At 45.2% G+C, this 25835-nt stretch overlaps 2 protein-coding genes across 3 annotated transcripts; both read right to left on the bottom strand.

The window, feature by feature from the left end:
• Positions 1 to 2046: 2046 nt before the first annotated feature.
• Positions 2047 to 11311, bottom strand: LOC126992443 (protocadherin Fat 3-like). 2 transcript variants are annotated; one of them, XM_050851194.1, is made up of 7 exons: positions 10735 to 11311; positions 9663 to 9843; positions 8621 to 8818; positions 7049 to 7237; positions 6345 to 6559; positions 4272 to 4409; positions 2047 to 2820 (listed from the first exon to the last, which is right to left on the bottom strand). In XM_050851194.1, the coding sequence occupies exons 3-7, from the start codon at positions 8751 to 8753 to the stop codon at positions 2548 to 2550; spliced, it is 948 nt and encodes a 315-aa protein (XP_050707151.1). In that variant the 5' UTR covers positions 8754 to 8818; positions 9663 to 9843; positions 10735 to 11311; the 3' UTR covers positions 2047 to 2547. The 2 variants fall into 2 exon arrangements, with proteins under 2 accessions (XP_050707151.1, XP_050707150.1); XM_050851193.1 differs by lacking the exon at positions 10735 to 11311 and having other exon boundaries at positions 9663 to 10370.
• Positions 11312 to 11780: 469 nt separating this feature from the next.
• On the bottom strand, positions 11781 to 25448 carry LOC126992442 (protocadherin Fat 3-like). The gene is made up of 11 exons (XM_050851192.1): positions 25442 to 25448; positions 23864 to 24075; positions 23425 to 23638; positions 22639 to 22833; positions 22076 to 22145; positions 18901 to 19064; positions 17860 to 18065; positions 16527 to 16671; positions 14847 to 15008; positions 12360 to 12616; positions 11781 to 12053 (listed from the first exon to the last, which is right to left on the bottom strand). The coding sequence occupies exons 1-11, from the start codon at positions 25446 to 25448 to the stop codon at positions 11781 to 11783; spliced, it is 1905 nt and encodes a 634-aa protein (XP_050707149.1).
• Positions 25449 to 25835: the final 387 nt, after the last annotated feature.

Below are 25835 nucleotides of genomic sequence, written 5' to 3'. Positions count from 1 at the left end.
AGGTGAGGAAAATGGAAGGGGAAGGAATGAGGGAAAGGGAAATGGGGTGAGAGAAAATGGAAGGAAAGGAGAGGAAAAGGGGAAAGAGGCAAGGGAAAGGGAAGGGAGGGAAGGAAGGGGAAGAGGAAGGAGAGGGGAGAGAGAAGGAAAGGGAGTGGTGGTGGAAAGGGGAGGGAAAGGGAAGGGAGGGGTGGTGGAGAGGGGAGGGAAAGGGAAGGGAGGGAAGGAAGGGAAGGGGAAGTAAGGGTGAGAGAAGGAAAGGGAGGGAGGGAGAGGGAGGGAAAGGGCAGGGAGGGAAGGAAGGGGAGGGGAAGTAAGGGTGAGAGAAGGAAAGGAGGGCGGTGGAGAGGGAGGGAAAGGAAAGGGAAGGGAAGGAAGGGGAAGAGGAAGTAAGGGTGAGAGAAGGAAAGGAGGGGTGGTGGAGAGGGGAGGGAAAGGGAAGGGAGGAAGGAAGGAAGGGGAAGTAAGGGTGAGAGAAGGAAAGGGAGGGCGGTGGAGAGGGAGGGAAAGGTAAGGAAGGAAGGGAAGGGGAAGTAAGGGTGAGAGAAGGAAAGGGAGGGGTGGTGGAGAGGGGAGGGAAAGGGAAGGGAGGGAAGGAAGGGAAGGGGAAGTAAGGGTGAGAGAAGGAAAGGGAGGGGTGGTGGAGAGGGGAGGGAAAGGGAAGGAAGGGGAGGGGAAGTAAGGGTGAGAGAAGGAAAGGGAGGGGTGGTGGAGAGGGGAGGGAAAGGTAAGGGAGGGAAGGAAGGGGAAGGGGAAGGAAAGGGTGAGAGAAGGAAAGGGAGGGGTGGTGGAGAGGGGAGTGAAAGGGAAGGGAGGAAAGGAAGGGAAAGAGGAAGGGAAAGGGGGGATGAAAAGGGGGGAGTTTGATTAGAGAGGAAAGGGTAAGGGAGGAGGGAGGGGGGAGGGAAGGGAAGAGGTGAGGGAGAAGGGGAGGGGGAAGGAGAAAGCAAGAATAAGGGAGAGAAGAAAAATTAGAGAAAAGAGAACAGGAAGAAGATTAAGAGAGGAAGCGAGAGAAAAAAGGAAGAAGAGAAATATTAGTAAACAAAGAGGAAAAAACAAAAACCAAAACCTCACCTTTCCGATCCCACAGGAGGAGGAGGAGGAGGAGGAGGAAGAGGACTGAGTGATATCAGTGTTGGAGTTGATGGTGGTGGTGGTGGTGGAGGTGAAGGGAGTGAGGGTGAGGGTGGGGGTCGGTGGGAGGGGCCGTCCTTGGGTGGAGGGGGCTGAGGGGGCGGGGGGGGGCTGGGGGGCGTGGTGGGGGTAGCTCTTGTCCTCCTTGGCGATGCATTTGGGGGGCGTGAGAGGAATCTGTGAGGGGAGAGAAGGGGGGGGGTTGGATAGACTCTCTCTCTCTCTCTCTCTCTCTCTCTCTCTCTCTCTCTCTCTCTCTCTCTCTCTCTCCTCACTCCTCTCACCTCACTTGTTTTCCTTCCCGTTTGATGTTTTCTATCCCCCTTTTCCTCCATTTCCTCCCCCTTCTTTCCTCCATCCCTCCTCTTCTCCCCCTCCTCTACATCACTTCTTGCTTCTTTCCTTTTTCAATCCTACTTTTTTATTCGTTACTTCCTTACTCTTTTACCTCCCTACTTCCTTATTCTCTTTCTCCCTTACTTCTTTACTTCCTTCCTCACTCCCTGGCATTCCTCTTTCCTTCCTTCCTTCCTTCCTTCTTTACCCCCTTCACTATTCCTTACCTCATTTTTTGTCTCCTACTTCCCTTTTATCCAGAGTCTCCTTTTCCTAGTTTCTTCCTCTCTTTTCCTTTTCCTCCATTTCCAGCTTTTATCTCTCGCTCTCCGTTATTGCCGTTCCTTCTTTTCGTTTTCGGTTCTTTTATTCCTCTCTTTCTTACACCCATCTTTTAATTTTCTCCATCGTTCCATCGCTCCCTCTCTCTTCCCTCGACTTTTTTTCCTCCCTCCAAACACACAGTTTTTTCATTAACTTTCTCTTTGTCTTCTCCAATTTTCTCTTCTTCCACTAACAGATCCCTTTTTTCATTCCCTTTCTTTTTCTTCCTCCTCGCATTTACACTTTCCCTTTTTACCTTTCCTTTCAGACTCTTCCCTCCACTTCCTCTCTCTCCTTCCACCTACAACTCCATTTTTTCTCCTTCCCTTTCCATTAGTCCGTAACCTCGGGACAAATACCAGTGTTGTTATTCTTATTCATCTATTTCGCGTAATGCTTTAAACAGTGGGATTAAACAATTATTGAAGGGAAAAAACGCTCACTTCTTAGAGTACCTGGAAGGAAGACAAGTTTCAGTACAAGAGGTGGAAGGATTAATGGAAGGTCTGGACGTGAGGAAGGCACTAGGACCGGATGGTGTGTCAGGCTGGGTCTTAAGGGAGTGCAGTAAGGAATTAGCTGATAAGATCCAATGTGTCATAGTCAGCTCTCTAGCAGAAGGTAAGGGCCCAGCAGACTGGAAGTGAGCAGACATTATGCCAATTCACAAATAAGGATGGTGGGAAGACTCTGGGAACTACAGGGCAGTCTCTTTGACAAGTGAGGTAGTGAATGTCTGAGAAAGGTTGATCAAAGATAAATGGATGAACTATCTGGTGAGACAACAGATTGACGGACAAACAGTATGGCTTTGGAGGAGGAAAATCTTGTACAATGAACTTGATGTGCTACGTAGCCACCACTACCCTCTCGCCTCACCTGCACGACCACGGTATAGTTGTCTTGCGTGAACTTGGGTGCATTGTCGTTGACGTCGCCCACCTGGATCACGACCTGAGCCATGGCAGTGTTGCTGGGTGTGCCCAAGTCCCTGGCACCCAGCGTCAACTGGTACTTTGTGACCTGAGGAGGTGATGAAAAAGAAGAGGAGGAGGAGGAGGAATAAGATGAAGAAATGAAAAGAAGAGAGAAGGAAAGAGAAAAGGAAAGAAGAAAAGGAAAATAAAGAAGGGAAAATAAGGGGAGAAGAAGAAAGGAAATAAAAAAACAAAGAAGAAGAGGAAGAAGAAAAAAGAAGAATGATGAGGCAAGAAGAAAAAAACAATAATAATGACAAGAAGGGAAAGAAGAAGAAAAAGAAAAAAAGTTCAAAATCAATTAAATCAGCTTTGTATGATAATTTAGGAACTGTCTTGACATGCCTGATTTAAATTTCCAACAACACAAAGGATTTGATATCACAATTATTTCTTACTGGGAATATATGTAACCCAAGGCCAGTAAAAACGAAAGGCAAAAAGGAGCTGCCATTAAGCTGCTAAGGGCATAACATCAACAGTCTTGGAAGGTCACAAAAAGAAGATGGAAGAGGTATTTGGCCTTGGAAGGTATGAGGAGGGAGGTTAAAGGCCACTATCAACTATATTTGGGTCGCAAGGCAATGAGAACAGAAAGAAAAAAGGAGCTATAAGGGTATAACATCAAGCCTCGGAAAGTAACAAAAAAGAAGAGACAGAAGAGGTATTTAGCCTAAGAAGGCATGAGGAGGGAGGTTAACCCGGTAGCAGCGACGGGCCAAATTTGTGCCATGATATAAACCCCAAAAAATAGATGATACATAAACTGATCACAAATGCTTTGATATATATTATGAAATGGTTTGTGTGAGTGATGATTTTTTCTCATTTTTCTCGCTTAGAGGGACCATTAAGAAACATGATCCCCACTGCTACCAGGTTAAAGGTCACTATCAACTGTAATTGGGTCACAGGGCAATGAGAACAGGAAGGACAAAAGGAGCTGTGAGTTGCTAAGGGCATAACATCAAGTCTTGGAGTAACAAAAAAGAAGATGGAAGAGACATTTAGCCAGGAGAGATAGGAGTAGAAAGGTGCAAAGCCACTATCAACTGAATTTGGGTCACAGGGCAATGGCAACAGAAAGGAGCTTAGAGTTTTGAAAGGGTATAAAATCAACTGTCTTGGAAGGCAACAAAAAAAGAAGATGGAAGAGGTATTTAGCCAGGAGAGACATGAGTACAGCGCTGCAAAGCCACTATCAACTACATTCAGGTCGCAGGGCAATGAGAACAAAGATAAAAGGAGCTCAGAATTGCAAAAGGGCATAACATCAAGTGTTGGAGGGTAACAGAAAAGAAGATGGAAGAGATATTTAGCCAGAAGAGATATGAGTAGAGTGCTGCAAAGCCACTATCATCTGTATTTGGGTTGCAGGGCATGTTAAATTATACAACCAACAGGACAGAAACTAGCAGACAGCAATATTATTTGGATGAGGAAAGTTATTACATCATGAGAATGCTATACCTAAAAATATGATCCATAGTTTCTTACCTTTTCCCTATCCAGTTTCTTGATGACAGTGATGATGCCAGTGTCATCACCAATAGTGAAGCAGTGGTCTTCGTTTCCCGCCCTGACGCTGTAGCGGACGAGGCTGTTCATGCCATGGTCCACATCGCTGGCTGAGACCTGCGGTGAAGGGAAAAAATTGTCATTCGTAAAGTCATATTAGTGTAGTTGTGGGTCGCTTTTAGTTTGTTAACACCTTGACTGTGGATTTCCTACCAGAAGACATCACCAAGCTACAGGGATGGAACAAAAAGTGGCTGCTACAATTCAATGAAGAAAAATGTCAAGTCCTGCACCTTGGGAGGGGATATCCAGCACACCAATACCACATGGGAAACACTCCACTATCCACCACAGAGTCAGAGAAAGGCCTGGGAGTATATGTGTAGTGCGGCGACTAGGTCTGAGCCTCCCATAACCCACTTGGCGAGTGGGGTACCTCTTTGGCCGACTCGGTAGGGAGTGGCTCTCCCGTCACGCTGGTCGCGGGTTCAATCCCAGGCAGCTGGCGAATACCCTTTCCTGGTCTTGATTAATTTCTCGTGTGTTTTGATACACGCAGAGGTCATGTTGGAGAATAGGAAAAAGGAAAATTATGCTCTCGGGGCATGACATATGTTACCAGGCTACCAGTGAAGGGATATCCAGCACACCAATACCACATGGGAAATACTGCACTATCCACCACAGAGGCAGAGAAAGACCTGGGAGTATGTGTTACCAGGCTACCAGTGAAGGCCAAATTCGTACCAATCGCAGCAGATGGGTTAATGAGAGTGCAGAAATAGTTTTAACATTAGCAATAACCTTATGAAAAGTTGTGGATATGAATGTACTTGAGAAAATGAGGAGAAAAAGGAAAAGGAGGTAGAGGAAGAGGAAGGAGGAGGAGAGGGAGAAAAAAGAAGAATATGAAAGGAGAAGCAAAAGAAGTAAAAGAAGAAAAAGAGGAAACAGAAAAAGAAAAAGAAGAAGAGGAAGATGAAGAAAATGAAGAAAAGAAAAAGGAAAAAGAAGAAAGAAGGAAAAAGAAGAAGGAAGGAAAAAATAAACTATTCCGGAACTCCTAAGAGGCAGTGGTGAGTTGACAGTGTGACGGCGCCGCGTTCAGGAGGATGCGAGTTCAATCCCCGCCCGGTGCCACCAAGCTGAGATTTTTCAGCCGCCGCCGAGTGGCTTAAAACTTCCCACATGCTGTCCAAAAGACCACCTATCAACCCGGACTTCAGATTCTAGGAGGGCAGCATGAGCCAATGCAAGATGGCGCCACTATAAACACTGGCCTGCGCCACAACGGGCTGGGCCATACCATCAGACTCCTCCAAAAACAAGCCTACTGGCGCCACAGGCGAAGATGTAAAAAAAGAAAAAGAAAAAAAAAGTGTTGGTGACTAATGTCACCATCAAGTGAAGCGCTGCACCAGGTGTGTCATGTTCCTCAGTATCATCCGGCACACACACAGAAAGGATGCTTTTGATTCCCACCTTCACTACTCTGCATAAGCCTAGTGACACCAGCAGCAAGTAAAGACATCTGGGTTCAATTTTCTACTTAAACAGGATATTCATTCTTTTATCCTGCTCACTGGTTCACTCTGCAACAGCCTTTCTTTCACTGTATTACCTCCTTCCTGAGACCTATTCAGTAGTTAAGGATTTAGTGGTTAGGGTAACTGAGGAGGTTGTTGGGTACAGGGTGAGTGGAAAAGGGAACTAAAACATTGCACCAGGTATGTCAAGTTTCCCACTATCAGACGGTGCACACAGAGAGAACGATTTTGATTCCCATCTTTACTTCTCTCCATAAGCTTAGTGACACCAGCAGCAAGTAAAGACATCTGGGTTCACTTATCTCCTCAAGCAGCATATGCATTCTTTCATCCTGTTCACTGGTACACTCTGCAACAGCCTTTCTTTCACTGTACTACCTCCTTCCAGACCTGTTTAGCAGTTAAGGATTTAGTGACTAGGGTAACTGAGGAGGCTGTTGGGTACAGGGTGAGTGGTGGAGGGAGTGCACGGAGGTCAGATGAGACGAAGGAGGCACTTGCTTACCTGCACCACGCTGGCGCCTTGCAGAGCGTCTTCCCTGACTGTGGCGGTGTAGGTGGGCAGCGTGAACACCGGGGAGTTGTCATTCACATCAGTGATTGTTAGGTTGACCAAGGCCGTGGCGGACAGAGGCAGCACACCCCCGTCTGTGGCCACTACTGTCACCACCACCTGCTGTATGCGCTCAAAGTCCACCTCGGCGCCAATGCTTATCACACCTGTGGCAGTGGTGGGTCATGAGGGACTTGCAGGGAATGAGAACATCACACACACACACACACACACACACACACACACACACCAGCCAAAGAGACTAATTCAATTTTCAGCGGTGAAATCAAACAATCGTCTGACACCAGTATGAAGTCAGTCTGGGTGGGGCCCAAACCTCCTCACAGTGCTGCCGATCATCCCAAATACATCACTCCTCCCTCGTGTGTTATCTACATACTATTTGAAATTGTGTATCAAGTATTCAGTATACAGTAAATAAGATTTGATGCTATGGCCAGGAACTCCCGAACATCCTGCCCAAACTGACTTCATGGCTGAGTTGAACTGTAACAACCTACTGATATATATATATATATATATATATATATATATATATATATATATATATATATATATATATATATATATATATATATATATATATATATATATATAAAAAAAAAAAAAAAAAGGGGTGTTGATCACAAGTGTACCAGTCTTTGGGTGGATGTGCAGGTACTCCTCCAGCGTGGTGTGCTGAAGGGAGTAAGAGATTTCTGCATTGATGCCGATGTCCCTTGAGGTGGCCATGACCCGCAGGACTTCTGTCCCCACGGCCGTGTTCTCTGCCACGGAAGTTTCGTGGAGTTTCCTCACAAACTCAGGAGCATTATCATTCACATCTGTGGGGGACGGAGCTCACAGCCTTGCTTTGAAGCATTCTCGTACAAGAAGAGATCATAATGCAGATATACGGGACAGAGGCTCAAAAATATATGGAGGATGGACTCATTATCTAAAATACAAATAAACTTGGCCTTCCAAATGATATCAGTGAGACTAAGTTTGAAGAATTGATTATTCCTTGAAATTTTAAACATCAAAGCAACTATTTTTTCATGCAAGTAAACTCTGATTGCTGTTGATTACTGTTGGCAGGACACTTTATTTTGTGAGGACTCAATGGTCAATCTAACGAGGGCATGTTGGAATGGTTCCTTTAAACATATCTTCTCAATCGTGACTTATGGATAGAGACTACCATTAGGAAAATCTGTCTGTCTGGTCAGGGCAGTTAAGGTAGTGCTCTGCTACTGGTAACATGTAACACAGTACAACCAGCCGCAGGGTCGGGTAGTCAGCGGCTAAACCGGCAACCCCGCTGGTTTTGTTTTGGACCAGTGAGGAGGGTGTGCTGGACCCCCAGGTGGATTAAAATCAAGACCATTCTAAGGGCAGATGAACTCATGTTTATTAGAGTCAATGGCCATCCAGTTCCAGCTACAGGTGAAATAGCGGGTGGTAAACTTCATAGCCCCCTGCTCCTGCTGCCTTGTAGGGTTTGCCTGTTTCGTTCAGGCAGAGGCTTGGGCCACCATTTAAAATAAGTGGTTGGGTGTGCAAGGGCATGCACCCAGAAAATCTTGCGCCAAAAACTGAAAATGGTTTGATTTATGAGCCATAAACCGCCCAACCACTCATGAAGAGTGAAAACGGACTTTAAACGAAATGATGATGATGATTAGGAAAACCTGTTTGAGTAAATTGGGTAATATAAAACATGGATTTCAGCATAAATCTGATCCTCTGTTGGAATCCACTCTTGTCTTAAACAAGCAAGGCTTAGGACATGAGAACCAATGTAAACGCATGCTCCATTAGCTCGGTAGCAGCGACGGGCCAAGCTTATGGTTTACCGCGTACCAGCGACGGGGCAAATTTTTGCCTTGATATAAACCCCAAAAATAGAGGATGCATAAACTGATCACAAATGGGTTGATATACATAATATAATGATTTGCATGAGTGATGATTTTTTCTCTTTATTTTGCTTAGAGCGGCCTATAAGAAACATGATCCCTGCAGCTACAGGGTTAGAGACAAAAAAAATATCCTAAACTTCTTAGTATTTTTTGATAGATTTGTTCTGTTTTGGGTACTAGTTTGTGCATGACAGATTTCTGTAATAAGTGTGTCTCTAATGGCCCATGCACCTCCACTGGTACCTACTTATGCCCCACAAGACACTTTGGGAGGGCAGTGCAGGGCAGCGGCACGTCACAAACCTGAGACTGTGACGATGAGCTGCGTGGTGGATGACAGCGGTGGGCTTCCCTGGTCCACGGCGCACACTGTCAGGCTGTAGGAGTCCCTTGTCTCACGGTCCAGGGGCCGGGCCAGGCTGACCACACCCTCCATCTCGTCAATGGTGAAGTGGCCCTCCGCTGAGTCCACAAAGTTGTACAGCAGCCGTCGATTGATGCCTGGGGGTACAGAGGAGACGTTCTTCTTCTTATTATTACCTCCGCCAACGAAGTTGGGAGGAGGTTATACTTTCGGTCCGGTCGGTATGTTTATTTGTTCGTTTGTTCGTGAGCAGTCTCCTGTGCACAATTTTGTGAATATTTCAACCAATTTTTCAGGGAAGCTTTGTGTCCATCCAGAATAGAACCCATTAATTTTTTTATGTCAAAGGTCAAGGTCAAGGTCGCACAAAATGTCAGATTTACATATTTTTGGCCATAACTTCAGTTCTCTTCATCACAGACTTCAGACTTGGTTCATATTTTAGCGTATGGAAAGATGCACCTTGAACGGCCTTGATCTTGACCTTTGACCTTGACCTCAAAAAGTTTGCTCAAGGTCAGTTAAAAAAAAAATAAATAAATAAAATCAAATTTCGAAACAAATGCTTTCACATGATGGCCTTGACCTTTGACCTCAAAAAGTTTGCCTAGGTCAGAGTTTAAAAAAAAAAAAGAATTTCATCAAATTTCGAAACAAATGCTTCCATATGATGCATAAGGTCACAGTTGATGCCCATACCAATTTTCAAGATGATCTTTGGCGGAGGTGTGCACTCTCCGAGTGCTATGAGTCTAATTATTATGATCATTATTATTCTCATTATCATTATCACACATTACTGATCATGGGCCTCACAGAACAGCATAAAAGCCCTAATACCCGTGTCTTTTGTGAGGGGCATGAACAGCAAGGAAAAAGGGAGTGAGATTTTTGCCCTTGAGCTGCCTCCCTTGATGTAAAAAAAAAAAAAAAAAAAAAGAATCACCCAGACCTGATCCCCTGCCACAACAAAGCCTTTACCGAGGTCAGGGTCCGTGGCAGACGTCTTGAGGACGATGGTGTTGATGGGCGCGTCCTCCAGCAGGGTGGCGGCGTGGGTGGCCAGGGAGAAGGACGGGGGGTTGTCGTTGGTGTCCGTCACCAGGACCTCCACCACCACCTCACACTGCCAGGCCTTGTGCTCCCAGTCCTCCACCACAACCTGGACAGTCACACCCAGAGTTTTGGGCTCATCATAGGCACCATTACCCTAACCTGGCTACAACTAGTATTAATATTGTTATTACTATTATTACTGAGCCATGAAAGGCCAGTGTGTGTTTGTGTGTGTATTTACCTATTTGTAGTGTACAGGGCCTGAACTCAAGCTCGGATAGTCCTGTCTCCCAATCTATATTTGTCCAACGTTTCCTTCATTTTTTGGACACTGCCCGCTTCAACAATGTCTTTGTTTAGTCCCTTTCATATATATATTCACACTTCAGTATGGAAAACTGTACTTCTTTATGTCTTTCAAACAAGTCTCCTTTCTCAATTTCTTGCTATGTGTGTGTGTGTGTGTGTGTGTGTGTGTGTGTGTGTGTATTTACCTATTTGTAGTCTACCAGGCCCGAGCTAAGCTCTAACAGTCCCGTCTCCATATCTACATTTATCCAACCTTCCCTTCAATTGTTGGACACTGTTCGCCTCCACCACTTCTCCCCGCAAACTGTTCCAGGTGTTAACACTTCTATGTGGAAAACTATAATTGTTTTAAGTCACTCAAACAGGTTCCTTTATTAAGTTTCTCCCTATGTCCTCTCAGCCCCTGCATTCTCGCAGTTAAGAAGATATCATCTCTATCCACCTCATCAAACTTATTTACCAACCTATAGCCTACAGCATGATCAGATCTCTCTCCCTTCTTTGTTCCAGTGTCGTCAAGTCCATCTCCTTCAATCTGTCTTCATACATCATAAATTATTTGAGAGTTCTGAGACCATTTAAGTTGCAATTCTCTGTATCCTTTCCAGCTTTGATAGCCCTTTTTTTTTTTTTTTTGTGTGTGTGTGTGTGTGTGTGTGTGTGTGTGTGTGTGTGTGTGAATACCTACAGTGAGGTGGTAGTGGTCCCGTGCCTCTCTGTCCAGCTGGGTGGCTGTGGCCACGTGGCCATTCAGCTGGTCAATACTGAAGTGGTGGGCGCTGTCCCCGGTGAGAATGTAGCGGCTCCAGGCAGCAGTGCCTTCATCGGCATCCCAGGACACAACAGAGGCCACCTGGGTGCCTGGGGTGGCATCCTCAGAGATCTCCCGACGGTAGATTGGCTCCTTGCACACCGGACCGTTGTCTGTCGTGAAGCACACCAGTGTGAGTCACAGAAGTGCTAGACACTCTGCTTACTTAATTCATGACCTATTACCATACATTATCCATTATCATTTCAGGCAAGACTATACTGTCACCAACCGTTGATGTCAATGACTGTCACAGTAACAGTCGTGTTGGCCGTAAGCTTCCCGTCGGTGACGGTGACGGTGAGGGTGTACTCGGCCTGCCTCTCCCGGTCCAGCTCACCGGCCACGTACACCTGGAATATGGACCACAGCACCGTGACTCTCTCGTTAAGGAACAGTTTCGTTGTTGGCAGGTCACCATTGTTGTTGTGTCTCACCATCCCTCCCACCCACCTCCCCTGAGGCGTGCACCAGGAATTGGCCGTCAGGGTCGCCGCCGGTGATGAAGAAGTCAAGTTCGGCCACAGACTCGGCGGCGTCCGTCACGCTGAGCTCCACCACCGCCGTGCCCGTGGCGGTGTCCTCAGGCACTGGCGTCAAACAAAACTAATTTGGCAATGTAGATATATAAAACCTTCACAGCCAATGACATATTACAGAGAAAATCAATTTCCTGTCAATCATTTATCTACAAAACCCTTGTAGTGCCTCACCAGCAGTGACGTAAGTGTCTTAGGTGAACACTGGAGGGTTGTCGTTGTAGTCCTTGACCAGTACAGTGACTCTTGTGCTGGTGGACAGAGGCTTGGGGCCCCCGTCAGTGGCAGTGACGGTGAAGGAGTACTGGGCCATGGTCTCGCGGTCCAGCGGGGCCGCCAGGGTCAGCGTCCCGGTGTGTGGATCAAGTCTGAAAGTTGACTTCTCTACCGCGCATTCATCGGGTCCGAGGCTGTACTGGATCTGAGGAGGGAAGAGCAGAGAGCAGAGCAGACATTTAATAATTTATTCTGGAGAATGTTTTCATGGACTGAAAATAACATGGAGACACAGGCAACATTTACCTGGCCATGGTTTCCTTCATCGTCATCAGCGGCCGTGAGGATGGTGACGGTGGCGCCCACCTCGCTGTTCTCGGCCACCAGGGCTGTGTAGCTGGACTCAGAGAAGCGTGGAGGGCAGTCATTCACGTCCATCACCTGTTGGTCATTCCAGAACAAGACCCAACCAATTCAAAATCCATAAATTAAAATGTCTTTCTTTGACTGTCATTTCAGCCCAAAATCCAAACCGTAATCAACCATAAGGATAAGAGATCAAAACTTCATGCACTCTGCCATCATTCACACCCATCACCTGTTGGTCATGCCAGAGCAAGACCCAATCAGTTCAAGACCAATATATTAAAACGTCTTTCATTGACCCTCATTTCAGCCCATAATCCAAACCCTAATCAACAATACAGACAAGAGACCAAAACTTGCTGCTTCCTGCCATAAACTCACCACCACAGAGATGGTCATGTAGTCCACCGTGGGCGGCGTGGTCAGTGTACGGTTGGTGACGCTGATGTGATGTGTGCGTCGCCGCTCATGGTCCAGGGCCCTGTGCACCACCACCAGGCCAGTGGAGGTCACGGTGAAGGGCCCTGAACTCTCCCCAGACTCCCTCTCCTCACTGGCTGCCTTCATGCCCTCGTCCACCATGATCAGGTACTGCACTGACTGTGGCCCCGCCATCCACAGGGACGTGATCACATTGCCTGCCAACACAAGGCAAGACTTTGAGCATACAGAAGGTGGCTAGCTGGGGCCAGAATGTTATGAGGTGCAGATTGTGATGTGTGCTAGTATGTGTTATCTGAGGAAATGAGTGTATGATTTCAGTACTGTAATGTGTCTGTGTGTGTATTTACCTATTTGTATTTACTTATTTGTAGTATACATGGCCAGAGCTCAATCTCAGTCAGTCCTGTCTCCCACTCTATATTTGTCCAGAATTTCCTTCATTTTACGGACACTGCTTGCTTCAACAACGTCTTTGCTAAGTCCATTCCATGTATTCACACTCCTGTATGGAAAACTGAACTTCTTTAGGTCTTTCAAACAAGTCCTCTTTCTCAGTTTCTTACTGTGTCCTCTTAGTTGCCTCCTCCCTTCAGTCTCAATTAAATCATTTCTATCCAACACTTCCATTCCACTTTGACCCGGAAATTTAATGCCTACGGAGAGCCAAAGTTGCAGTGAAACTCGAAAATATTTTTGTAAATTTTGTAGTTTTTTCATTCTGGAATGAATCTCATTGAATAAAAGTTGTAAAGAATCATCCGTAAAATTCAACTGTGAAATCAGATTATTATTTGGACAGACCGTTTAGAAACTGGAATTCCATATTCCCCAAAATTACAACTTCCGCCCCACTCCTTTGAACTAGATACATCCATCTTGAACACACATCGAATCAAGTGGTGAGGTGACATCGCCTACGCACGTAACAAGTAGAAACTAAAAAGAAGACCGCCAAAAAAGGACGGCTGAGGGAACAGAATTGCTCTACAGATGCCATGATGTGTAGGCAGGAACTGTAGACTATTTTTTGCACGGAATGGTGGTGGGGGACATCGCAGGAACAAAAGAGGTGCCAGTTAGTCACTCAGCATCAACAGAGACCTATAGTTACACGCACCCTTCAAATTTTGGAAAGCTTCTCACTCTCCAGCGCTGGCGTCATGCTCGTTGCCCATGTCTGATATAACTATATGATGCCAGCGGCATCATCGTCATTAAGGGGTTAATCAACATCTATTTCTACTTGAAAGTAGGTATACAGTCCCTGAAAGTCAAGATCAAGACCAAGATGGCCCATCGAACGTAGCATCCCCGTGTGATTAGTTCCTTCAGTAGCACAATGAAAGTTACCGCCTGCACACTGTGCAGTGAGTGAATTTACCAACCAACCCTTTTGTTTACCATTTCAAAGTCACAGCTGCTCGGGGTAAGAGCACTGTAATTCTTCAACAAACAGTGGAACACTTTGAACACAGAGATGGACACAAAGCAACATACGGTATCATAGTCATAATTGTAAGTAAGGTGGCCAAATGTAATACTGCACACACATTAAGTTCAGGGAATTTTTTTTTTTTTTTTTTTTTTTTAATATATCTTGCCAAATTATAGGTGTCTTATACGTCGGTGCGTCTTATATGGTGGGAAATACGGTACATATGTTTCTCCGAATATCTTATTTATGTGCTTCTCAGATGTCAGTGTATCTTGTATTATAATTCTTAAGTCTTTTTCTTCCTTCACTGTATCGATGATTGTCCCTCCCATCCTACACACTCCACTTGCTCTATTTTTACTCTTGCCCATTTTCATTGTGTGACAATTCTTTTCATTGAACTTCATTTCCCATTTTTTACTCCATTCATGTATCTCATTGGAATCTTCCTGTAGTTTATTACAATCATCATCTTCATCTCTTATTTTTCTAAGCAGTTTGGCGTCATCTGCAAACATACCCTTGTAACTCTTTACTTTTTCTGGCATATCATCTATAAGTATTAAAAACATAATATTCGCTAACACTGACCCTTGTGGAACGTCACTTGTGACCGTTCTCCATTCTGATATCTCAACTTTCAACACGGTTCTCATTTCTTTGTTTGTCAGGTAATTTTTCATCCATAGTCATTTTTCTCCCAATCCTCCTCTATTTTCTAATTTCCACATCAGTCTCTTATCAAATGCCTGTGTGTGTGTGTGTGTGTGTGTGTGTGTGTGTGTGTGTGTGTGTGTGTGTGTGTGTGTGTGTGTGTGTGTGTGTGTGTGTGTGTGTGTGCCAAGTGATCTGCATATTGTTTCCTTCCTTGTATTTTCTTAAATAATATGCATTTTACCAGTGACTTTTTAATTTTATCTTATTTTTTTATGTGTGTGTGTGTGTGTGTGTGTGTGTGTGTCATATTACTGATAGCTGTGGGTGCTCACCGATGGGGGCGTCCTCCCTGATGAAGAACTGTGCATACTTCCTGGCGCAGTGCGGGGGGTTCTCATGAGGGGGCAGCAGGAAGATGGTGACGGGCACGTCGGAGTGGTGCTGGGGGGAGCCGCTGTCCTCGCCACGGATGAAAAACTGGTACACCTCATTTTCTGTAACATTTGGGAGTTCACTGATACTTATGGAACTAATGGAACAGTCTCTCTATATACGATAATCACTTGTGCATCCAAACTCACACTTTTTAGAGTAAAGAAAACAGCTCAACAAAAAAGTCAAGAAAAGATACAAAAATTTGGGAGTTCACTGCTACTCATGGAACTAATGGAACAGTCTCTTTAAACGAAAACCACTTGTGCATCCAAACTCACACTTTTTAGATTAAAGCAGAAAAAAAAAAAAAAAAAAAAAAAGGTACAAAAATATGAAAGTTTACTGCTATTTGTGGACCTATTTTTTTTTTTACAGTAGAGAAAGCAGTACAAGGTAAAAAAAAAAAAAAAAAAGCCCGCTACTCACTTGTGCATTCAAGCTCAATTTTTTTACAGTAAAGCAGACGGCTCAAGATATAAAAATGCTCGCTGTAGTAACTATCCTAACCCAGACACGCTCCGGACCCCCATCAGTAAAGAATATAAAGAAAGCATGCGTAATTTTGGAGAGGTAGATGTAGTACTTGTGCACGAAGATGACACAGCCTGGCAGAGCATTAGCAGACAGCAGGAAGTGTAAGGCGCCTCAGATCAGTATTATACACTTCTGACTCTCACATCAGGTATTTCCAAAGGCTGAGAAAGATTAACCCGGGAAGCAGCGGGGATCATGTTTCTTATTGGTCCCTCTTAGCGAGAAAATTGAGAAAAAATCATCTCTCACACAAACCATTTCATAATATATATCAATGCATTTGTGATCAGTTTATGTATCATCTATTTTGGGGGGGTTTATATCATGGCACAAATTTGGCCCATCGCTGCTACACGGTAAAGCCAGAAATTTGGCCCGTCGCTGCTACCAGGGTAACCCCTTGACTGCAGATTTCCTACCAGAAGACATCACCAAGCTACAGGAATGGAACAAAAAGTGGCTGCTACAATTCAATGAAGAAAAATGTAAAGTCATGCACCTTGGGAGGGGATATCCAGCATACCAATACCACATGGGAAACAAACACTCTACTACCCACAGGGAGTATATGCTACCAGGCTACCAGTGAAAGCCAAATCCGTGCCAATTGCAGCGGACGGGTTAATCAGGTTCTAATGAGTAGCTTTGTAGGTCCACATTATAAAAGCTTCGTCATTCTACCACTAGTATCCATGGAAACACCTAGGAATCCTACGAAAGCCTTGTCAAGTATGTGAGCTTGGGCATTTAAATGTATAAAAATACAGTCCTTAGGTTGTTGGAGGAAATGTTTTGAGGCAGCAGGAAATACTAAATGTTACAAAGGAAACTGATAACACAGAGGAAATGGAGATAGAAAATGAACAAGTTAGAGAAATAATAAGACTCAGAAGACTGACATACAAACTGTTACAAAGAAAAATGATGACTGAGAAAATAGAAATGGAAAATGAACAAGTTAGGGAAATATTAAGACTCAGGTTCGACTCTGGTGACTCGACTTCGACTCTTCACCCATGACCGTGAGTAAGTGGATGAATTACCTCGGCTGTGGATGGTCTGTGCCACGGTGACCTCGCCGGTGGTGGGGTTGACCGAGAAGAGCTCCAGCGCCTCAGAGCTGTTGGCTTCATACATGCGGTACCTCACTTCACTGTTTGCCCCTTCATCTACGTCACTGGCCTCGACCTGTGATGGTGAGCATGGGGAAAGTATAACAAACGAGATCCATAGCTAGGTAAAGGTAATCTGGAACCACTGCATGTATTCTCAAACTATTCTTCACTATTAACTCCTTCACCTCCATCACTGGCCTCTCTAACTAAAGAAGTGAGCAGGGAGAAAGTATAACAAACGAGATCTATAGCTAGGTAAGGGTAATCTGGAACCACTGCATGTATTCTCAAACTATTCTTCACTGTTAACTCCTTCATCTGCGTCACTGGCCTCTCTAACTGTGATGGTGGGCAGGGAGAAAGTATAACAACTGAAATCTGTAGTTAGGTAAGGGTAACATATGGAGCCACTGCCCGTATTCTCAGAGCATTTTCCACTGTTTACTTCTTCACCTGCGTCACTGGCCCAAAACTGTGATGGCAAGCATGAAGAAAGTATAACAAACAAGATCTATAGCTAGGTAAGGGTAGTCTGGAACCACTGCATGTATTCTCAAACTATTCTTCACTATTAACTCCTTCATCTGCGTCACTGGCCTCTCTAACTGTGATGGAGAGGTCTAGGAACGATCGCCAGATGCTGAGATGGCACAGTGTGAGCGGGGCCTAAAAGTCACTCAGTTGTCATGGTCCAGAGTTGGCACAGTGTGAGCGGGGCCTAAAAGTCACTCAGTTGTCATGGTCCAGAGTTGGCACAGTGTGAGCGGGGCCTAAAAGTCACTCAGTTGTCATGGTCCAGAGTTGGCACAGTGTGAGCGGGGCCTAAAAGTCACTCAGTTGTCATGGTCCAGAGTTGGCACAGTGTGAGTAGGGCCTAAAAGTCACTCAGTTGTCATGGTCCAGAGTTGGCTGGTGAACGGGGCCTAAAAGTCACTCAGTTGTCATGGTCCAGAGTTGGCACAGTGTGAACGGGGCTAAAGTCACTCAGTTGTCATGGTCCAGAGTTGGCACAGTGTGAACGGGGCCTAAAAGTCACCAGTTGTCATGGTCCAGAGTTGGCACCGTGTGAGCGGTGCCTAACCGTCACTCAGTTGTCATGGTCCAGAGTTGGCACAGTGTGAGCGGGGCCTAAAAGTCACTCAGTTGTCATGGTCCAGAGTTGGCACAGTGTGAACGGGGCCTAAAAGTCACTCAGTTGTCATGGTCCAGAGTTGGCACAGTGTGAACGGGGCCTAACTCCTCCCTGCCCAGTGTTCCCCACCTTGAGAATGGTTGTCCTGGGAGCCACGTCAGTGTTGATGTTCGCCTGATACTCTAGCAACATGAAGACTGGTGGGTAGTCGTTCTTGTCACGGACCGTCACACGCACCGCCGTGAGCTGGCCCGGCCCCTCGTCCATCACAGACACATTGAGGCTGTGCATGGGCAGGGACTCCCGATCCAGAGGTGTCTCAGTGTATAGGTTGCCTGAGAAGGGGTGAAGTTTGTATGGTATAAATTGCAAAGATGAGGAAGCAGCTGAAGGGCATAGAAGAAAAGTGTAGCAAAAAAGCCCGCTAAATGCTGCTCCTAAAAAAAAAAAAAGATAAAAGTAACGAGTGGCCAAAAGAGAGGCCAATCTCGGGTTACATAGAGTCTCATTAATAAGGACGCATATGTGATTTTTCCGAGTCAAGACATATGGTAATTGTTTGGTAATCGTCGGCATTTTGTTAGGTTAGGGTAAGTTTAGAGTATCTTTCATTCAAAGCCTCACAACAGTATGCTCTAGTGATGTGGTTCCTTGAGGTTTAAAATGTAGGTAAATATACAAGCTATTGTAATGCTGTCTCAGGGAAAACTTCAATAAAATATGACTGGAAGAGCAGCATATTTTCCATTTTTTTTTTTTTTTTTATCTCCTTAACCTTCTATTGCTACCATTACAGTTACTACTATGACTACAACTTCTTTTACTACTCCTACTAATACTATCAACAACAACATTCATACATCAAACCTTCAAATGAAATCTCTTACTGCAGGAACCTAACATTCAAAAGTATAGTACAAGCAAATTCAAAGGGGTCAGACATTACTAAACATTTTGTCTCCCAAGTTCACATATTTGGCAAGGCTTTCGTAGGAGTTTTGCTCATTTCCAGGGGTAGTTTTAAGAACCCGGTGTTAGTTTGACCCTTCTTCTGTACCGTGAACCTAAAGAAACACTCATTAGAACCTGATTGATCCCCTCTTTGACCTTTAGGAAAGTTGATGTGAGAAGCGAAAGTGTCTAAGAATACCAACCAATGTCTCTCTCTACCTTCTTTGTCCACGGTGAAGGCTCCCTCTGAAGTCTGGTGCAGGATGGTGTACTGCAGCTTGCCCAGGTCCGAGGCATCAAGGTCCGTGGCCACCAGGTTGATGACTAGCTGGCCAGGAGATGAATTCTCCTCCACGTAAGCTTCATATAGAGTGCGATTAAACCTGAGGAATATAAACAGACACTGAGGTTGTATGATGTATGATAGCTAGTGCAATGTAGTGTGTTCCAATGGTTGATGATAAGGTTAAGGAGAAGAGTTTTCCTCCATGTAGTCTTCATAGAGAGTGCAATTAAATCTGAGGAGGATATATGGACACTGAGGTTATGCAGCTACTCTTTTTTTTTTTTTTTTTACAAGGAAAGTACTCAAAGCTAGGTAAATAAAAAAAAAAGCCGCTAAAAAAATGTACTGCACTGCTTTTTTTTTTTTTTTTTAAGGCAAAGGACACAGCTCAAGGGCACAAAGTAAACAAAAATAAAAAAAAAGCTCCGCCCTATTAAAAAAATCCAAAGAGGTGTTGAAAGATAGCTCCAGGAGAGGTTTGATACCTTCCTTGAAAGAGTTCAAGTCGTAGGCAGGAGGAAATACAGATGAAGGAAGATTGTTCCAGAGTTTACCAGCGTGAGGGATGAAAGAGTGAAGATTGCATAACGGGTTTGGACAGTATAGGGATGAGCATGAGTAGAAAGTCGAGTGCAGCGGGCCCAAGGGGGGAGGCATGCAGTTAGCAAGTTCAGAAGAGCAGTCAGCGTGGAAATATCGATAGAAGAAAGAAGAGGCAACATTGCGGCGGAATTTAAGAGGTAGAAGACTATCAGTATGGAGAGGAGCTGATGAGGAGAGAAGAGCCTGCACTCTGTCCAGAAGAAAAGAGCTGTGTGAGTGGAGCCCCCACACTGAGATACTACTCCCGAGGGGAGGGCGGATATGGCCCTGATATATGGACAGCAACTGTGCAGGAGAAGAACTGGCGGAGACGGTACAGAACCAGCCTCGAGGAGAAAATGATTTTTAGAGAGATGAGATATGAAGTTTCCAGTTGAGATTGAGTTTTAGGATAGAGACCGAGGATGTTTGTTGTTGAAGAAGTAGCTGGGTGTTGTCAAGGAGTAGGGATTGTGTTTGGAAGATTGGATGATTGTGTCGAGGAGGTTTTTAAGTTTTTTTTGACACCAGGTTCTTCTGCCTCAAAATAATATTGCCCCAATCTGAGAATAATAGTAAGGTCCAGCCTTGAGTCGTTAAGTTCCCTCCAGCCTTGAATCGTTAAGTTCCTGAAAAGAAGTTGAATAATGCAGAGTGGTAGGATGTGTGGTAGGTAGTGCAATGTAGTGTGTTCCAATGGTCGATAAGAAGGTTGAGGAGAAGAGTTTTCCTCCAGGTAAGCTTCGTAGAGTGCGATTAAATCTGAGGAGTATAAACAGACAGTGAGGTTGTATGGCACTGCTTGGTAGGATGTGTGGTAGCTAGTGCAATGTAGTGTGTTCCAATGGTTGATGAGAAGGTTGAGAAGAGTTTCTGCCATGTAAGCTTTGTAGAGAGTGCAATTAAACCTGAGGAGGATAAAAATACAGTGAGGTTGTATGGCACTGTTTGGTAAGATATATGATAGGCATTGCGATGTTGTAATATGTTACAAGGATAGTGCTCATTTCCTGCTATAATGCCTAGGTAAGGTCTGGGTGTTTGTGGCTGACTGGGCTGCTTGAGGGCTTTGCTGGTGTTGCTTATTATACTACATGCTGTCCACCTATCAGTGCCTTACTAGGTGAGATGGGAGAGAACAATATGAAAACTTGAATATAGCTGACTGTCTTGGGCCTCCTTAAAATCTGCCACACTGAGAAGAAGGTATATCCCTTGCTATCTTTTATTACTGTTTTCATATTGACTGCTCTTGTGAAAACTTAAAGGTAACTGACTGCCTTGACTCTTTCAAGGATGCCATATTGATATTTCTCTCACTGTCTTTTATAATTATTTTCATGCTGACTGACTGGTGTGATAACCTTAACCCCTCTGCTGTGATTGGCACAGATTTGGCCTTCACTGGTAGCCTGGTAACATATACTCCCAGGTCTTTCTCTGCCTCTGTGGTGGATAGTGGAGTGTTCCCATGTGGTATTGGTATGCTGGATATCCACTCCCAAGGTGCATGACTTTGCATTTTTCTTCATTGAATTGTAGCAGCCACTTTTTGTTCCATTCCTGTAGCTTGGTGATGTCTTCTGGTAGGAAATCCGCAGTCAAGGGGTTAAGATAATTGAGTGTTTTCAACCTCTTTGGTCTCTGCCACAGTGATATTTCCCTTGCTGTCCTTTATCAATGCTTTCATGCCAACTGACTGGTGTGAAAACCTTAAGATAAGAGACTTTCGGTTGACCTTTTTGACTGTCTCATATATCGTAAAAAAGATGACGTTAATGTTAGCGGCTTCATAAATTGCCATCACAGCCTCAAAAACTGCCATCACAGCCTTAAACACGGCCATCACAGCCTTAAACACGGCCATCACAGCCTTAAACACGGCCATCACAGCCTTAAACACGGCCATCACAGCCTTAAACACGGCCATCACAGCCTTAAACACGGCCATCACAGCCTTAAACACGGCCATCACAGCCTTAAACACGGCCATCACACTCAAACACGGCCATCACAGCCTTAAACACGCCATCACAGCCTTAAACACGGCCATCACAGCATTTGTACCCAAAGACCATACTAAAAGGTTACCTCCGCGCGGTGGTTGGAGGCCAGCCCCGAGACGTGCAGGCCGGTGAAGGCCGTGCACCCGTCACTCAGACAGGTTCAGGGTGAGGAGGCCACGTCCTTGAGCTTGTGTGGGGCCGTCACCACAACACACCTGGGGAAAAGATCCACCTTTCAATAGTTAAAATTCACCATTCTCAAGCCAACACATTCCATCTCCTCTTCCTGCACCACTCTGGTCACTGCAGGAGCAAACAATCGTGCCTTCAACCCTTCATCAAAACAACGGCTTTTCTTTCCAACACGTATCCCTGAAAATGTCAAAAAAAATTCCTCCAAACTTCAAGCTTCCTTAACCCTTAAACGACGGGTATTGTTTTCACTAAATGGTCCCTGGATACGGGTAAAAACAGCTGCTATTTTGCTGTTGTTTATTCACATTGTATGAAGCGTCTTAACTCCCTGAAGACAGCGGTGAAATCCAAATTGCGATACGTTGTGTAATAGTCACGCTGGAGCACTTGCTGGGCTAGAGTGCAGCACAGATAATGAAATTACACCATCACTCTCTAGGTCACTCTCACTACTGCATGCTTTCACTATTTTTATTTATTTACATCTTATAGTGCAATTAAGTACAAGTATGTCGATGAGCGGGCAACGGCCTGCCTGTCACTACTCACAATGTTTTCGTCACTGTTATCCTTGTACTCAGAATGATCTTCACTCTCTATCCTGTCCTGTGTTTCCCAGTGTTTTCTTATCTTACGGTTCCAGGGCTGCTCAGTGAGGACTAATGATCTTATTTCAAATATACGAGGGTCAGATAGTTATGCTGGCAGACACCTCGGCAAGTCACAGAACCTGCCAAATTTGATCTAAACATTCAAATTAGTGGCGCGAAAGAGTCTGATTAAATGAATGATGGCCGTCTGTGCGGACCGAGACTTGTTTGATTAAATAAACGATTGCCATTGTTGAAGGTTTAAGTCTAGTCATCTGTACGCGTACATGAACCTTACCAGTCAGCTGATCCATTCTGAAGATGGCGTCTCGGTCTCCCGAGTGAATGGCATAACTGAGCGGCGTGACCTGACCAGCGTCTGGGTCAGTGGCAGACACCGAGGTGACCACATGGCCGGGCTGGGCCTCGGCCGACACGCGGCAGGAGTAGCTGTCCTGGCGCCACGCTGGAGGGTTGTCGTTGAAGTCCACAACTGTAGGCAAAGAAAACATCTGGCCAGGCTTAACAAAACACGACTATAGGGTCGGTGTGGTCTGAGGCTTCCACCCCTCACATCAACTATTTCCAAAGGCCAAAATGGAGCTAAGTCGGTTTCCTAGGAGTGTTTTTCAGGTTCGAGGCACAGAAAAAGGGTCGACTATTATCGGGTCATAAAACTACCCATGGAAATAACCACAACTCCTATGCAAGCCTAGTCAAACATGAGCGCTTGGGTGCTGCAATGTTTAAGAATATGACCCTAGATATACTGTAGTTACTGTTGTCCACTTGTTCTGTCCCCTCCTTCATGCGTGTCCTGCCCAGAGTTGGCAGGATGTTAATCAAATATTTATAATCGAAAAAAGTGGTTTTCTATATTCATATTTTTTCTATTACTTAATTTACTGTCTGGATGCATACCAAGGTTGAGAACCCACTCTAAAAACCAGCTGGTGTGGGAATATACCTTCTTTGTCAGCCATAACGTTCAGTACCTCAAGCATATGGAAACTTCATGCATACAACTTGCCTTTGGCCCAACTAGTCTGGCTACATAAGTGTTTACTGTCTACATGTAATTTACCGTCAATAACCACTGTGGCGGTGGAGGAGAGCTGGGGTATGCCTGAGTCCGTGGCCAGCACAGTCAGCACGTGTTGAGCCTCAGTCTCTGCATGCAGCTCCTTGGCGAGTGTGACGGCACCGTCCAGGGCACGCACCTCAAAGCTGCCACACTCCATGACACACGAGTAGCGCACTGAACCGCCCGGCCCCGTGTCCACGTCACTTGCCGAGACCTGTACAAGGCAGAGGGTGAAGGTGTCTTGACAATGCAAAAAGAATTCAAACTTTTGATTTTTCGATCAGCTTATCAAACTTATGCATAAGATCCATTTTTGATTGATTAACAATGAAATGTTACTAGGCAGTGAATGGGAATCAATATTTATGAAAGAGTTTATGGTCAAATTTTCATATTAAAAAAAGTGGAAAAACCTGCAATATTTGCTGAAGTAATTTACCTGCAGCACCACGTGGCCCGGTGATGCAGCCTCCGACACGCCTCCCTTGAAGACGGAACGGCTGAACTCCGGCGGGTTGTCATTGACGTCCGTGACTGCGACTGTGACGTGGGTGTCCGTGTGGCCCCCGGTGAAGGGGTCCTGCGCCCGCACCGTCAGGTTGTGGCTGGCGGAGGCCTCGTAGTCCAGCAGGGCAGTGGTCTGGACGACGCCTGGACACAGGGCGACACCATTACCTTTGTGTGCTAAGACCAGTGAGGGAAGCAGTGCTGGACCAGTAAATGCCAACACACTCAGACTAAACACCTCACCAGTACCATATAAAAACTGTTTTATATAACAAGGTTCATGCAAGTGCATGGAGGGAAAAATGAAAAAAATGTGTTGGCAGGGATAATGAATAATGCAAACACACACACACACACACACACACACACACACACACACACACACACACACATCTTATGAACATCATGAGAAATGTCTGTGTACATGTTTTCTAGTGATAATTTGTCAAGGCAGGGAAACAGAAGGCAGCAACCACTTCATGTACTTCTGATCAACAAAACTGGCAGACATTCATTAAGTGTCATGTCAAAGTGTTAATGGTTCAATAATGTATCCAGAGTGCATAAGAACATAAGAACGTAAGAATGTAAGGAGTCTGCAAGAGGCCGGTTGGCCTATACAAGGCAGCTCCTGTACACTCAACCCCACCTTACCTCACCATCCATGGCTTTATCTAACCTCTTCTTGAATGTATCTATGGTATTGGCACCCACAACATGGCTCCCAAGCCTGTTCCATTCGTCCACCACTCTATTAGTGAACCAATTCTTGCCTATGTCTTTATTGAATCTGAATTTGTCTAACTTAAAACCATTGCCACGCGTCCTACCTTGGCTCTTTTACTTTCAAAATCCTATTGACATCCCCTTTATTAAAGCCCTTCATCCATTTATAGACTTCGATCAAGTCTCCTCGCAACCTTCGCCTTTCTAGAGAGTGTAGATTGAAATGCTTCAGCCTGTCTTCATAAGGCAAGTTTCTCTTCCCCTGAATCATCTTTGTCATCCTCCTATGAACAGATTCTAACATCTTGATATCCATTCTATAGTAGGGGGACCAGAACTGAACTGCATAATCGAGATGAGGTCTAACTAGTGCTAAGTAAAGTTTGAGGATGACTTCAGCGCTCCTATTGCTTACGCTCCTTGAGATGAAACCCAGTACTCTGTTGGCCCGATTTTTAGCCTGAATGCATTGAGCCCTAGGACGGAGGTCTGCGCTCTAGTCTAGGATAATTCCTGACCGCCAGATGACGGCTCTAGTCTCACTCCGCGTTGTAAACTCGTAGAAATAGCATCCGTGCGCTCGTGTCATGTTTTCAGCACTACAGTGTGTTTTCAGCACTACAGTGTGAGTTCTTTGTGCTTTAACAATGTCCCCCAGAAAGATGGTTAAAAGGCACGGTGCTGCAAAGAAAACAGGAACGGTGGCTACTATGCTCGCAACAGGAACGGAGGGCGAGCCTCGGCATATTGCATGCTCTCCTGGACGTGACAGACTCCCGTTCACACTCCATCTCGGACGATACGTCGGGTTAACTTCACGTTGGTGGTCGCAAAGTCACTTACAACAAGTCAAGTCACTCTGCCTTCAAAACTGCGACCAGTACGCGCAGGGGCGGTTTGGGGCGGAGCAGCGGGATGACGTCACTTGATTCCAAAAACCCGCCAGTTCACGAGTGACTAAAATTGCGGCCGGGTATGCACTTTGGATGTGCATGTTTGCCTTCTTTCACCGCGCGTTCAGGCAAGCCACTGATGAAAATATATGCCTTTTTATTATGCTATGCGTGACTGTAAATCCAATGCCTACAAACGGTGGTGTGGGGTGTGAGGGGGGGGGGGGGGATATTGAAGTGCTTGATTTAAATTAGTCCGCCTTCCTTCGTTTTCTCTAAATCCTA

This window comes from Eriocheir sinensis, unplaced genomic scaffold, assembly GCF_024679095.1.
Source record: "Eriocheir sinensis breed Jianghai 21 unplaced genomic scaffold, ASM2467909v1 Scaffold464, whole genome shotgun sequence".
NCBI lineage: Eukaryota > Metazoa > Arthropoda > Malacostraca > Decapoda > Varunidae > Eriocheir > Eriocheir sinensis.
This window is presented reverse-complemented; position numbering and strand designations above follow the sequence as displayed.